General features: G+C 67.1%; 1 protein-coding gene across 6 annotated transcripts in view; it reads left to right on the top strand.

The window, feature by feature from the left end:
• Positions 1-15,115, top strand: part of SEPTIN9 (septin 9) — a 129,500-nt gene that overhangs the window by 66,291 nt on the left and 48,094 nt on the right. For all 6 annotated transcript variants that reach the window (XM_045835766.1, XM_045835763.1, XM_045835764.1 and 3 more), the window contains one exon: positions 3,127-3,780. In XM_045835766.1, the coding sequence (XP_045691722.1) occupies positions 3,127-3,780 (654 nt within the window). The remainder of the gene's footprint in view (positions 1-3,126; positions 3,781-15,115) is intronic.

A 15,115-nucleotide genomic window follows, 5' to 3' on the forward strand; every position in this document is an offset into this window, starting at 1 on the left:
GCCAGTGACACCTGGTGTCCCCCTCGGGGGCCGTGTGTGCCGGACCCGGGGTGTTTGTAGGACTCTGCTGGGGGAGGAGATGCTGGGGGACCCAGTCCCGCCAGCTTTGTGACGAGCCGTTTCCTGACTGGTCCCGGCTGGGTGCGTCTGCCGTCAGGACATCCTTGGTGGGGAGGCCGCTGTGCACGGGCGTCCCTCACAAAGCCTGCCGCTGGAAACGATCCGCTCCGTCCCCCCAAGGCTCTGTGTGCACCGGAGCAGCGCCCTCCCATCCCCTGGCGGCGTCTCTGCCCGCCTGGGCTCTGTGAGTCCGGGGCAGGGAGAAGGAGGCCGCTTCCCGGGCCCCTCGACGCTGCGGCTCTGGAGTCGCTCGGCCACGCTTCCGCCGGTGCGTCTGCTGAGTGTGGTTGGGACCGGACAGGGGGCCGGGGCGAGGTGGCCCCGGCCAGGGGGACTCCTGACAGTCGTAGCTGAGTGGGTTGGCATGTGAAGGGGTGGGTGTGAACCTTGGGGCCCTGGGCTGGTTGGGGGGGGCGGTCCGAGAGCCTGGCTTTGCGAGCACTCGGAGGAGGAGGAGGTGTGTCTGTTTGGGGGATCCCACCAACAGGACAACCCCACAACCTGGAGATTCACTGAGTAGCCACGGCCCCCATGGTGGGGACAGCCCTGTCCTCCCGGTGCAAGGGACCGATGGGGAGGGACGGTGTCGGACAGTGGGCGCCAGGCAGTTGATATCACCGGACAGGAAGCCCCCGATGGTGCAGGACCAGGAGCGACCTGTGCCTCGGAGGAAGACAGGCAGGGCGGCGGATGGGGCCGGGCACACGCACGGGTGTAGGGGCCCGGGGAGGAGCTGCATTCCCCGGTGCAGCCGAGCCGTCCCCAGGGACCCGTGCGTGGGCAGGGCCGGTCCCAGTTCAGGGGCGCCTCTGGACTTCATGCCCGAGTCCCGGGGGGCTTTGCTTTGGTGCCGGCTCTTAAGTCACGAGTCAGGGCCTCGTTCTCCTGGGCAGACCTGGGAAGGGCTCTCCCCCACCCACTCTCTGTTCCTCAGCTCGGCCCCAGAGGACCGACACCAAGGACATGCGGAGGTGCCTGCGCCGTGCCGAGGGGGGTGTCCCTCCTCCAGGGGCCACCCGTCAGGGGCAGCCGGGCAGTGCTCTCGAGGGAGGGAACAGACCAGGTGCCTCGGAGGTCCGGGCTCTCAGCCCTGGACTCTGTGTCCAGTCCAGCGGGCACCCGGCCTCTCCTCGGGGCGTTCGGGCTGCTTTGGCACGGACGGGTGGCGGGCGTGTCCCCGAGACGAGGGTGCTCGACGACACAGCAGTGCCCCCGACCCGCACAGCTCCTCCCTCTGAGGACGTTTGCAGCCCCTGCCCATCCGCCTCCGGGGGGCTGGGCTTCGCACCCCAGGGTCCGGTCGCTGTGTCCGCCGAGAGGACGGTGTGCCCGGGCCTCGAAGAGGGCCTCAGAGGAGGGCCACGTCCGGGAAGCGGGAGCTCAGGGGGCGGGTGTCAGGGACGGGCCTCCTGCACATCCCCCCGCTCCAGGGTTAAGATCACACACTCCCGCCCTGGCTGGCGTAGCTCAGTGGATTGAGCTCTGGCTGCGAACCAAAGTGTCGCAGGTTCGATTCCTAGTCAGGGCACATGCCTGGGTTGCAGGCCACGGCCCCCAGCAACCGCACATTCATGTTTCTGTCTCTTTCTCCCTCCATTTCCTCTCTAAAAATAAATAAATAAAACCTTAAAAAAAAAATCACACACACGCCCCCGCCACCTGGCCTCCCCCCCCCCCCCGCCCCTGCCAGGCGTCTTCTGAAGGAAAGTGCCGTCTGCTGGGAGGACGGGAGGGCTGAGCTGGAACTGGAGGAGAGGAGCTGGGCGGGAGGGGCTGCTGAGAACGGCCCTGGAGAGTGGCGGTGGTTGGGGGCTGGGGACCAGCTGCGGGCGGGGGTGGGGGGTGGTGGGGGGAGGAAACGGCGGGGTCCCCCGGAGCCCTGGGCTCGGGGTTGGAGAGGCAAGGCAAGGAGAGGGGTCGGGGCCACTGTGTGTCGCCCAGGCCCGGCGTGCGGGAAGGAGCTGGTGAGTGTCCCTGCCACGTGGGCCCCTTCCTGCTCTGGCCTTGATAACTGGGAGCAGCTGGTTCTTGTTTGCGGCCCGGCGGCTGCGAGGACCCCGAGGATGGCGGCTTCTTAGGCACCATCCCCCTCCCTCCGCCTTGGAGGGAGCGGATCCTGGCGGAGGGGGCGGGCGAGCGGGCAGCAGGGTGGGGGAGTGGGCCGGTCAGCACCCTGCAGGGGCCCAGTCTGGCTGGGGCAGGTCGTCGTCGGTGGGGCAGGGGGCTGGGGTGGACCGCCGCACCGGGGCTCTAGGATTCCGCCGGAAACTGGACAACCCCGTGCCTGGAACCTGGGGCCTTGGAGTCAGGGAGCTGCACCTTGTGGGACTGCCACTCACTGTCCCTGGCGCTGGGCGCACGGCTTCCGCCCGGGGCCTCAGTTTCCCCACCGGTCCCAGGCACGGTGGCCTTCTTGACAACACGGGGTTATTGTGACAGATCAGTGTGACGTGCGCGGTGAGCCCGGCCCCGGCCTACTTCACGTGGTCCGTGTCGGCTCTTCATGCCGTCGCGGATACGGCGAGGTCCTTCCCATCATGATTCTGGTTGGTTACAGTTGCACCATAGTTACCGGGGACGTGCTCGCCCCGCCGCTGCCAGGGGCGGTGGTGGTGATGGTGTGTTTGCCCCGACGGTGTCTGGTGGGGGCAGGTGAGGAGGCAGAAAGGAAGGCCGTGACGAGACAGTCAGAGGCCCCCCTGGAGCCCGACATCTGGATAGGAACTGTCGCTGGGTCCCTGCCGTGGCCGGACAAAGAGGCCACCCTCCTTCAGGCTCCAGCCCTTTCTGTTTCCTCCCAAACAACACGGGATTGTGGGCACCTCTGGGTACCTCTGGGTAGAGGAGGGCTGCCCCCTTTTCTGCCCGAGAGATGAAGGGTGCGAGAGCCTGCCCGGGGTCCCGGCTGCAGCGCCCCCCTGCCGGCTGCCCCCCGCACTCCCCGCACCCGGTTGCCGCCGGGTGCTCCCGAGCCGCCCACTCATCACACCCTCCTCTGTCTTCCAGCCTTGAAGAGGTCCTTTGAGGTCGAGGAGGTCGAGACGCCCAACTCCACGCCACCCCGGAGGGTCCAGACCCCCCTCCTCCGGGCCACAGTGGCCAGCTCCACCCAGAAATTCCAGGACCTGGGCGTGAAGAACTCGGAGCCCGCCGCCGCCCGCTATGTAGACTCCCTCAGCCAGCGGTCCCCCAAGGCGCCCCTGCGGAGGGTCGAGCTGCCGGGCCCCAAGACCGAGCCCGTGTCCCGGCGCACCGAGCTCTCCATCGACATCTCGTCCAAGCAGGTGGAGAACGCCGGCGGCGCCGCCGCCCCTGGGCCGTCCCGGTTCGGGCTCAAGCGGGCCGAGGGGCTGGGCCACAAGACGCCGGAGCCCGCCCCCCGGAGGACGGAGATCACCATAGTCAAGCCCCCGGAGTCGGCCCACCGGAGGATGGAGACCCCCGCCTCGAAGCTCCCCGAGGTGCCCGCCGCCCCCGCCACCGACGCCGCCCCCAAGAGGGTGGAGATCCAGGTGCCCAAGCCAGCCGAGGTGGCCGCCTCCCCTGCCCCAGCCCAGATCCTGGAGAATTCAGAGCCCGCCCCGGTGTCTCAGCTGCAGAGCCGGCTGGAGCCCAAGCCCCAGCCCCCCTCGGCCGAGGCCCCGCCCAGGAGGCAGGAGGGTGAGTGGTGCAGCGCCGGGGTGCTGACTGGGGGGCGGGGCGGCAGCTGGCTTTGCCATGGAACCCTGGAGAAAGATGCTCGGGGTCAGGGTGGGGGTCGGGGGGCAGTGGCGCTGTGCTTCTGGGAAGACCTGGAATGCACACAGGGGTGAGCGGTCCGAGGCTCCGGGGAGCAGACTCGGTGTTCCCTGTCCCCGGAGGGTGGGCCACGGTGCAGCACTCTGGACTTGAGCTGAACTTGAGCTGGGTTCTGGGTTTCCAGGGGCCCCCTTTATGGGCTGTGCCCCGGAGCCCAGGGCGGCGGGGGCTGGAGCCTGGACGTGAGAGGAAGCAGGAAGCACGTTCCGTGGTGTGTGCGCCCAGGGGCGGGGTGGCCAGCAGCCCTGCAAACCCCTGGCAGAAGCGTGGCCCGGGGTGGGGCGGGGCGGGGCATTCCGGCCCCCCTGAAGTTTGTGTTGGAGGATCTTCCCCCTCCCCCTCCCCCAGAGGCAAGGAGAACACAAGAATGCCTAGTCTGTGCACCCTGAGATTCCCTGGGCCGCTGGGAAGGGGCCCCTGGGCCAGGGGTCCCTGGGGTGCCTGTCCGCATGTGTGTTTGAGGGTGCACTTCTGGCGAAGGGTGGGGGAGGGAAGCAAGAGGCTTGGGTGCTGTCCTCGCAGGACCCCAGCCTGGACTTGGCTGGCCCGGGGAGCTTCCAGGGGAGGCAGTGCCGGTCCCCGCGGGTCCCCGGGTCCCCGGGACACCGGCCACGTGAAGGTGCCAGCTGGGCTGTAAGCCTCGTGGGAGCTGGGTCGGTTCTGGTCCCGGGATTCGGAACTCGGTAAATGTTCAGTGGGTGTGTTTTGAGTTGGACAGACAGAATGTTCTGGGTGTTGGATGGACCTTTTCAAAAACGTTGTTTTTCCTTAGGGTTAGAATACACGTGACCTAGAGTTCACCCTTTTAACCGTTGCGTGCACAGCTCAGCGGCACCGGGTGCTCTCACGCTGCCGTGCGGCCGCCGGCTCCCGCACTTCCTCATCACCCCACGCGGATGTCTGTCCTTGTCGGATGCTGCACCGCCCCCCCCGCCCACTGTCCCCCACCCCGGCACCCGCATCCCACGCCGCGTGTGCGAACCAGCCGCTGTGGGCGCCGCATGTGAGCGGAGGCGTGCTGGGAGGGCCCTTCCGCGCCCGCCCGACTCGCGGAGCGCAGTGTGCTTGCGGCCCGCCCCTGCTGGCAGGTGGCCTCGGTGGCCGGCAGGGCTGTGCGGGGGCCCCGTGCCGTGCGCCCACCTCCCGTTCCTGGACATCGGCTGCTCCCGCTCCTTCGTGCTCGAGGGGGTAGCGCTGCTGTGGCCACGGGCGCGCACGTGTCTCTCCCAGCCCCTGCTTTCACTTCCTCCTGTTATTTATTTTACTTTCTGACTAATGGTTTGGGGACTCGGGGACCAGGGGGCTGCTCTTGGCTGGTGATGGTGTTGCATGAGCTACTGAGTTCTGTTCAGTGAACCTTTGCTCAGCTGAGCAGGTCGGGGTGGGAGGTCGTGAGGGGCCGAGACTCTGAACTTCCTGCGACGCTGGGCACCTCCCAGTGTTCCGGACTCCAGGGCCTTAGAGGTCCCTTCCGGCCCTGGGTCCTTGTGAGCCTGCTCTCGCTCCCATGTCCCCAGCCTTGACCCTGCAGAGCACGGAGAGGACGAAGGCACGGCCGGTGTTTGGGGAGTGGCCGGGGGACCGTTTCCTCCGGGTCTGCCATTGGTCGAGGGCCCTGGGCATACCGGGCCCCCGCCCCCTCCCGGGGGTGAGGTGTTCACGCCCGGCCCAGTCAAACAGGATGTGGCCGGGAGATGGTCATCACCAGGCCGTCCGTCCAGGGCTTGTGACAGCTGGTGCCGGATGCGCCAGGAGGTGGCCCTGGCTCTGGGGACAGCATTGGGCCTGCTCTGGCTCAGCGGGGGGCCAGCAGGGGGGCCAGCGGGAGCAGGACAGTGGCGGTGGGACCGGGAACAGTGTGGGGAGAGGCTTCCCGGGAACGGGGCCCCTTCCCCTAAGGTTTGGGGGGGTTTGGCCAGGCAAAACAGAGGAGAGAGAAGCGCCCCCAGCCGAGGCCGCAGTGCAGAGGTGCTGGGGAGCCTGAGCCCCGGCGGGGACTGTGGAATTTCCCCACGCCGTGTGGAGGGGATCCACCTCCATGTGGAGGGGCCGTGGGCTGGCGCGCTGTCCTCCGGCCCTGCGCCCGGGCACCAGCTGCGGGGGTGGGGTACGTGCTCTTCGTGTTTGCACACACGTGTGCCTGTGCCCGACCCGCATGTCTTAGTGGCTGCGTGGGGCGGGGCTCTCTGAGACCAGTGCTCACCTGTTGAGCACCTTTAGTTGGACTGGGCGGAGGGGGGCGGGGTTTGGACAAACACTGCGAAGAGGAAGAAGCTCGGTGGCGGAGGCGGGGCTTGGATGACTCCCTTTGGGGGAGGCTCTTTCCTCTTCCAACGGCAGGAGTCCCGGAGGAGTAACCCGGGCCAGGAGTGGGCGGGGCCCACTGAGGGCTGGGGCCTGGGCTGGAGGTCCTGGGCAGGTCTGCATGGGCGGGGGCAGGGGGGCGGGCTTTCCTGCTGGAGGGGGCTCCTGGGCTCTGTTGCGGCGGGTTCTGGGGTGCAGGCCGGAGTTCCTGCCCAGCCGCTGCTCTGCTCCTTCCTTCCTCCGCCGCCGCTGGTGCTGCTGGTCGACGCAGTCCCTCCAGAGGCACGTCCGGTCCTCCCTCAGCCCTCCTCCCTGCCCATCTCTCCTGGAGACCTGGCAGTCCTGTCCCCTCCACCCTTCGTCTGGGGGCTGGGCCCGGAGCTCCAGGAAGCCCCCACCCCGCAGGGCCCTCGCTGTCTGCCTTCCATGGCACGCTGCCCCTGGCACCGCAGGGCCAAGGGGTCGGGGCGGAGGGAGCTCTGTGCCTTCTGATCAGACTCCTCCCTCTGCCTCTGCCTCCAGGAAGCCTGCCAGACTGGCAGTAGGGGCAGGACCAAGTCTCCTGGGACCCCGGCTGAGTTGTTCCCACACTGACCTCCCTAAACCCAGCGCTGATGAAACCCTTGCCCACTCTGGGCCTGCGCTGGCTCACTCGCCCTGGGGACCACTCCGCAGCCCCCCACCCTCCGGTCCAGCCGCCACCGCCCTGCGTCCGAGCTCCTCCTGCCACGGCCCCTGCACACTTCCCATAATGCCCCTCTCCTCACAGCGGTTCTGCTCTGACCTCCTGACCCCCGACTTCGCTCTTCTCCGCATCACTCACTGCTCTTTGCGCTCCTACGCTTCCCTCCAAGCCCCGCTCACACGGCACCTCCTCCAGGAAGCCCTCCCACCGGAAGGAAGTGGCCTCTCTTCCCCTGATGCCCAGCCTGTTTGCCCCTTCTCGTGTATCGTGTTTTGTGTTTGGCCTAGAATGTAAATTACTTGTATGTGAACCTTCTTTTCTCTGCTAGAATTCTTAACGTAAAACAGTCGTTTTTCATAGTATCTGTTCTTTAAAATTCAGGAAATATAGAAATTAGAAAGAAACTAAAATTTACCTGTAACTCAGTTATAGCCACTCTGAACCTTTGCTATATTGTCTTCTGAGTTCCCTCCCTGCCCCGCCCCCACTGGATTCCAGGTTACTTGAGGGTTGTCTCTGTTTTTTGTTTTGTTTTGTTTATTATTTACTTTTAGAGAAAGGAAGGGAGGGAGAAAGAGAGGGAGAGAAACATTGCTAGGTTGTCTCTTGCATGCCCCCAACCAGCGACCTGGCCCACAACCCAAGCATGTGCCCTGACTGGGAATCGAACTGACGACCTTTTGGTTCGTAGGCTGGCGCTCAATCCACTGAGCCACCCAGCCAGGGCTGTTTTTGTTTTTGAGAATCCCACAAGATACTGAGTGAGCGACTCGGACGTAGCAGGTGCTCAGGGAAACGGTGTTGGAGGACTGAGATGAGGCGGCCTTTGTCGCCCCTGCAGACAGATGCAGGGTCCCCAGAGAACCCTCTGGGGCCCAAGCAGCTACTTCTCTGGTCAGATGCAGCCCCACAGAGCTGACCCTGTCCACTCTGGTGTGTTGAGGTCGTGGTTTCTCAGGCTGCTGCCCTGTCCCCACAACTGGCACCTTCCTCGTCCCTGGGTCGTCTCGGCTCCTCTCTCGGCCTCCGGGCAGGAGCAGCCTGGCCTCTCCTCCCGGGCCCTCCCCGCCCTGCGTCTGCATGGGTGGCTCTGGGTGAGGCCGGGCTGGTGCTCGGGGCCGGCTGCCTGCGGCTCTGCCTCGCCCCGGGAGCCGCCCCTTCGGCTCCGGGCCGACACCAGCCAGGCTTCCCGAGGCTGCCTTATAAGGCGGGCGCCGGCCACCCGCTCCCGGGCCTGGTTCTCTGCTGCTGCTGGGTGCTCCCAGGGGGCCCTGGGGAGGGGCGGGGCGACAGGGCCTGGGGGCGCGTCGGGTGTCCCCGACCCGAGCCCAGCTGAGTGAGGTCTTGGGGTGTCCTGGCTTGACCCTGTGGCACTTCGCTTCGCTCCCCCACCTCTCCGGCTTGGTTTCTCTCTGTCAGATGAGGGTGGGGCAGGGCCTGCTGGCCCAGGGCGGCCTGAGCCCTCCAGGTGCCCACGGCACGGTGGCACCAGGGGTCACCTGGGACGGCGGGGCGTGAGAGTGGGGTGGGGCACCTCCGAGAGTCTCTTGACGGGCTTTCTCTCCGGCGGGTCTGGAAATGTCTCGGTCACGGGGAAGGGGTGCCCCTCCCTCTCTGACGGTCTCTGAGGCCCACTCACACGTAGGTCGTAGGTCGGGATGGAGCGGGGGGCGCTGCTGGAGGAGCGCCCGGCCCCAGGTGTGTCCTCCAAGATGGGACAGAGCAGGGGGCAGCGATTAGGAAGAGCCCACCTCCCGCCGCCAGCCCACCCAGCTGCCTGCCCAGCACAGCGCCCGGTGAGGAGGACAGGGGGCGAGCCGGGGAATGCAGTCCCAGCAGCTGCCGAGTGCCGTAAATAGAGCAGAGCGGGCGCGGCTGCAGGGGCGGTGGGGCTGGGCCGGGCGGCAGGCTCTGGTGGCGGCTCTCCACTCCGCCCCCTGGCCCCCCCCGTGGCATGGGGCGCTGCGGCCCTGACCACCCAGCCCGGCCCCAGGACGCAGCCCAGGCCCCCGGCACACGGCGCTGGGCGAGGCCTCCCGGGCTCACCCCGGGGAGCTGGGGCAGCTGCCGGAAGAGGGGCCGCGTCTGCGTGCACAGCCTGGAGGACCCAGGACAGCTGCCGGAGCCGAGGGCTGCACAACGGGGCCGCTGTCTGGGGACGCGCCCGGCCGGACAGCCGCACTCTGTGCCGCCGGACACAGGGCACATTCAGCCCCCACCACCGTGCCCTGAGGTGTGGGCGGCCCCGCCCAGACCCCGGGGCCCAGCGGTCGGGCTGGAGGATGCCGTGCTGCTGGTGCACGCCGGCCCGATGTGGCCGAGCGCGCACCGGTGGCCGTGTGCAGCGTGACTTCCTCTCTTGTGCCTTCCCCGCTGTGCCGTTCCCCGACGGGGGCTTTCTGTGGGTGTCAGAGTCGCCCCCGGCTCCCCAGGAGCGCCGGAGTGGCAGGCGGTCGTGACGAGCGAAGGCAGCCGGTGCCCGGGTCCGAACGGCACGCTCTGGGCGGGAAACGGGGTAAAATCGGACGCACTGTGGTGGAGGAGGCGCCTTTCCCCTCCGCATTCCTGGTGCGGCTGCTGGGTGACTTCCGCGGGCCCCAGGCCTCTGGGGAACCCTGTTGGGAAGCCCCCCGTCTGGTCCGGTGCCGCTCGGAGAGGCCAGGGGGACTCAGAACTGAAGTGGCCCTGGAGGTCACCTAGTCCCTCTCCTTCCTTCCAGAGTGACCGCAGAGGTGACGCTGCGGAGTGGACAGTGTGAGCGCCAGGGCCACCCGGGAGGCCTTGCCCACTTGTTCGTGGGGGAATGTCTCTTTCCTGGCCCTGCATGGGCCTGGCGACTGTGGCCGTCGCCGCAGCCTCGGTCGGGGGAAAGGGGCCCTTCCAGGGTGGCCCTGCGCCCCCGTGGTGTCTGTGAACCCAGCGGGCAGAGGGCGGCTGGACTCGGCCTGCCCCTCGGGTGGCCTGGCTGGCACCCTGGTGCTCCGCCCTGCGCCGTGGCCCCCGCCCCTGCTACCTTCATCTGATTCTGACAAGCAGCGCTGGCCCGTGGGCGCAGGGGAAAAGCAAAGACCGCTTGAAATTTGAAAGGTGACCTCTCTCTCCTGACCCGCTCACCCCACCCCCGTCCCCAGGGTGGCCCCTGTTTGCGGCCGGGGAGCCCTGTTCGGGGTCCCGCAGGTGCGGCCCATCCTTGGGGCTCCCGTGGGGACCTGCGTGCAGCACACGGGTGGTCTGAGAGCCCGGGGGGACCCGGACGCTGCGCCTGGCTTTGTTTCTCCCGCCCCGTCGCTGGGGGGTCTTTGCTCTCTGCACACCCCCCACCCCCCACGGCTGGGTCCCAGCTGCTGTGCGGTTCCTCTGCTCTTGTCCCCTTTGCGCTGTGACGAACGAGGCCTCGACGACACCGCTCACACGTTTGTGCCCGGGAGACGGTGGAAGGGAGAGAGAGACCTCCAGAGGGGACTTTCTGCACCCAAGGGGGGGTGTGGAAGCTGCTGGGCCGTGTTGCCAGACTGGCGGCTCCCCCTGTGGTTAGCCCCAGACAGCCCGGTCCAGGCCCCTCGCCCCAGGCCGTGATGCTAGGACGATGCCCAGTCGGTCGCTGGGTGAGTCTGTGCCCCCTCCACCCAGGGAGGGGTGCCCTCTCCTCTGCCCCCCGGCCTGGCCCGGGGCTCCCCGGGGGCTCTGCCTGGTCTCCTCCTGGGTCCCTGTTTTCCCGGGGGTGGGAGGCTTGTTCATCCTTCTCTGGCTGATTGTTTTGAAGAGTTCTTTGTTGTCACCCAGCTGTTGACGCTGAACTCTGCTCCTGTGAGTTCTTCCAAACGGGGACAGTCAACTCTTCGGTTTGGTGTCGGTTCTTCTGGCCTCTGGGGCCGTGTCCCGCTCGGAGACCCCTGCATTCCGCAGTCCTGGAAAAGCCCCCCCACCCCACCCAGGTTTTCACCGAGGTCTTTCACGGCCGCATTTCTGTGGGCTGAGACCGACCCACTGGAATTCAGTTGGGTTTCCGTGGCGAGGCGGGGTCGGAGGCTGTGCGCAGACACGCCCGAGGGGGCTCGTCCCCGGCGGGTGGGGCGGGCGTGTGGGCGGGGCCGGCGTGCGGGCGCTATTTTTACCCATTTGGGGGGCAGTGCTACGCTGGCGGAGCAAAAATAATTTGGGTGCACTTCTTTTCCCCTCTCTGTTCTGGAACATCTCTCACCGCAAGACGGTCGTCTCTGGGTTAAAACGTTTCAGGAATTCGCCAGTGCCGCCGTCTGAGCCCGATCCGTTTGTGGGAGCCGAATACTGGAACATTTTTTAGAATTTTCCATGGTTCCGGGTGTTTTTCTTATGTTTTATATCCTCTTCCTAGACAAGCATCCAGTAAGCGATCTAAAATCCCTCGGGTGGTGGCGTGCGGAGGAGCGTCAGGGGCCGGCCTCCCAAGATGGTGCCGTGTGTCCCCACGCCCCAGCGGCCGCCCTGGGCCCGTGCTGTGAGTGCGGCGGGACCGGCCCCCGGGGACGGTTGAGTCCGGGGCGCCCACCCCGGTGGACTCGGTGAAGGGGTGGGTCTGGCAGGGGGCAGGATGGTCCAGGCAGGTGAAGGGCTGTCTGTCGGGGTTCAGGAGTCATAACCTTGACGTTGCCCAGAGAGAGAGCAGCTTTCAGACTTATCAGACTGCGGCCCCGGGTGGGATGTACGTGTTACGGCACAAACCAGCACCTTTCTACACGTGTGTGTGTAGACAGGTGTGTGTGTAGACAGGTGTGTGTGTGCACGTACCAGGGGAGTGACTCCCACCTTCCTGGGTGCCTGCCGCCCCCTGAAAATCACCTTTTTTTTTCTGTTTTTTTTTCTTTTTGAGCGGAGCTTTTACTTTTTTAAAAGACTTTATTTATTTATTTTTAGAGAGGGAAGGGAGGGAGAAAGAGAGAGAGAGAGAGAAACATCAATGTGTGGTTGCTGGGGGTCATGGCCTGCAACCCAGGCATGTGCCCTGACTGGGGATCGAACCTGCGATGCTTTGGTTCTCAGCCCACGCTCCATCCACTGGGCCACACCAGCCAGGGCACTTTTCTTACTTTTTAAAGATGTCATTACTGAGACGCAGTCCCCACACCACACAAGGTGCTCACTCCAGGTGTCAGCCATCCGGCGGTTTTTAGTAGGTCTGTGGGCTGTGCCTCTCTCCACATCCAGTGCTGGACCTTTGTCACCGCCCAGAGAGCCCCTGTCCCCTTCGTCTGTCCCTGTCTAATCTCCGTCCCCCCACCCTCAGCAGCGGCTGGTCTTTCTGTCCGCAGGCTTTCCCATCCTGCACGTGTCTTAGGTCTTAGAAACGGGGTGTGCACGCAGAGATCTCCGTGCCCGGCTTCTTCCGCTCGGCTCGATGTCCTTGAGGTCTGTCCGCGGTGCAGCTGACGCGTTTGGCTTTGAACCTTCAGCTTGTGCGGCACCTGCCAGAGCGGGTCAGTGGGGGTCTGGGTGGGGGCGGGTGGGGGGCTTTCGCCAGGACAAGGCCCTCCCTCAGAGAGCTCGGGTGGGCGGGCTGGAGCGGCTCCCCCTGCACGGAGCGTGGTAGGGAGAGAGGGGCCCCCGCACACTCCGGGATCCAAGGGGAGGCGGAGGGTCAGCTGTCACTGCATCCTCCCGAGACGCAGCGGCCGTGACGCGGAACGGCTGGCTGCCGTGGACGGAGCGAAGGGCGGTTGTGTGTGCACCGAGGGATGCCGCCTGGATCCAGCCGCCCTGCCCGGGCGCTGAGCGAGCGCGGGGTCCCCCAGGCCGTGGGAGGGCTGGGGAAGGGAGGGGCAGCGTCGTGGGTGTGCTGGTGCCCGGGCCCCAGGCCAGGTTTTTCGAGAGCAGCCCCAAGGGCGCCGTCCCCCAGCTGGGCAGCCGGCCCTCCAGCAGGCCCTGGGGCTGCGCCAGCCCTCCACAGCGACCGCTCGCGGGGCCCCCAGGCTTGGAGTCCGCAAGTCGCTCAGTCTCTCCGACTCACCAGTCCCGTTGCCCGTGAGGCCAGGATAAGCTGGGGGACCCACATGGAACGTAGCCCACGTGGCCTGGCCAGGTGTGGCCCCAGGTGGTGATGGAGCGGGCCGGACCCCCTGGGGCCCTGCTGCTGTCCTGGGCCAGAGCTGGGGCCGGCCGGCCCCTCTGCGCCTCCTGGCCTGCCCTGCCCTGCCCTGCCCTGCAGTCCGGGCTGCGGCTCTGCGGCGCTCAGCCTGCCGGGCCCTGGTGCTGCACGGCCTCCTCCCGCCCTCTCCGCCCCACGAGTGCCCAGATGCTCCGACAGAGGCCTCCTCCCTTGGGGGGGGGCGGGGAATGACACACAACTCCCTGAGCTGGCAGAGTGGCACTCCTGTGCCTTCCAGGTGGCCTCCGCTCCGCCAGGCCCGCGAGGGCCTGGCGTCTGAGACCTGTGGGCCCTGCTTCCGTGGACGGGCTTCCGCTGGCCCCGGGACTCAGCTCCGGGGTGTGTCGGGTCTGACGGGGCCCTTGTGGTTCGGGAGACACAGCCAGGAGGTGGGAGGGCTCTGTGGGGGGTGGCCCCTCCCTGCCTCTGAGCCCCCAGCCGCGTATTCCAGCCCCCGGGAGCCTACGCTCCTTGGTCGCTGCCCGGGCACACCTCTCCCTGCCCCCACACCCCACAGCCCCTCACCCTTCACAGGCAGTGGGGCAGAGTCGGCGGGACACCCAGGAGGAGGGGGCTGCTGACAAAACGAAGGGGTGTGGGCTGCGGTGGTGTTTCCCTCTGCCCCCACCCCTACTCCTGCAGAGCACAGTTGCAGACACGGTTTCCCCCTGTGGCAGAACTTGGGGGGTCAGCTCCCTCCTGAGCCCAGGCTTGAGGAGCATGTTACAGATGGGAAAGGAGCTAGAAGGGCAGTGTGACCCCTGCCCACCCCCCCGCCCCCCAGGGCACTGCTTGCCTCCCTGCACAGTCCAACAGTGTTGGGGGGGGGGGCGTGGGAGGAGGAGCCCTGTTTCGCCCCCAGGAGGGCTCCCCCGGGGCAGGCCTTCCTCAGGGGGCGGCTCTCTGCCCGCGTGCGGACTGATGCGGATGTGCCTGCTAGGGGAGGGCACGTCACGCAGGGCTCGGGTTACACGGGGCTGGGCACCTCCCCAAACAAGGCCCTGGAGCCAACAGCCCTTCCCCGCCTGCCTGGATTTCAGGCGCCAGGTGAGATCCGGCTGGGGGCCTCGGGACGTGGGCGGGTGGGTTTCCAGTGCGGGGCGTGGCCGAGGAGGGCGGACCCCCTGTCCCTGTACACCATCACCTGGTGGGGGGGAGGGGGGTCTTGGCCACTCCTGTGATTCAAGGGCGGTGCCAGGCCGTCAGTCGTGCTGCAGGGCAGCTGGGTGGACCTCGCACCCACACCCCCGCCCTGCCCGCAGTTTGTGTGAATGGACGTTCTGTCCAGGCGCGAGAGCCCGGCCGGCAGACGGGGACCCCTGACGTTTAATTCAGCAGGAGGTTCGCCGGTGCCCAGGTCCTGCCGTCTGTATCCGACCTGCTCGTGTTCTTAGCCCGGTCTCTGGGGGCGGTGGTGTGGCCACCCGGGTCCCGGTGCCTGCCCCTGGGTCCCGTGGTCTCCTGGGCGGCCCCAGCTGCGCCCTCAGGCCCGTGGGGATGTGGCTGCAGTGGGGGTGATCCTGTCTGCATCTGGAAGGGCCGAGAAGCGTTCAGGGTGCTGTCCTTGTTGGAGCTCCCTGTGCTCAGGACCTGGGGGGCCCTCCCTGTCACCTGTCCCTTCTCCCTCCTGCCCCTCCCTGCTCCCCCCTGGCGGTCCCCTCCCCCCTGCAGCTCTGCAGCTCGCCAGCTGGCGCAAGCACCTCCCCTTCATTGCTGGAGGACTCCCTTGGTTCTTCCAGGTCCGCGTTCCTGTGGCAACCATTAGTGGAACCCTTCTCTCCGGCGGGGAGGGAGGGGGATGGCCAGGGCCGAGCAAGCGAGGCCGGCTTCCAGGCCCCGTGGTTACCGAGTTGTCCCATTTTCCAGGTTAGGAAACCGGGGCACCGAGAGCGCCAGCCACTTGCCGGAGGCCCCACCACGGCCGACAGTCTGGATGTGACCCCCGGGGGAGCCTGGTGCCCAGCTGGCCTGGGAGGGGCCTGCAGCAGGGGGCGGAGCTCTCCGCCGGCCAGTGGGGCTGGGGTTGGCCCGTGCACTAAGTGGAGTCTCAGCCCAGCCTTGGCCGGGATGCTGAGGAGCCTGGGCCA

Source organism: Phyllostomus hastatus, unplaced genomic scaffold (assembly GCF_019186645.2).
Source record: "Phyllostomus hastatus isolate PE091 unplaced genomic scaffold, TTU_PhHast_1.1 phas_contig_210, whole genome shotgun sequence".
Taxonomy (NCBI): Eukaryota; Metazoa; Chordata; class Mammalia; order Chiroptera; family Phyllostomidae; genus Phyllostomus; species Phyllostomus hastatus.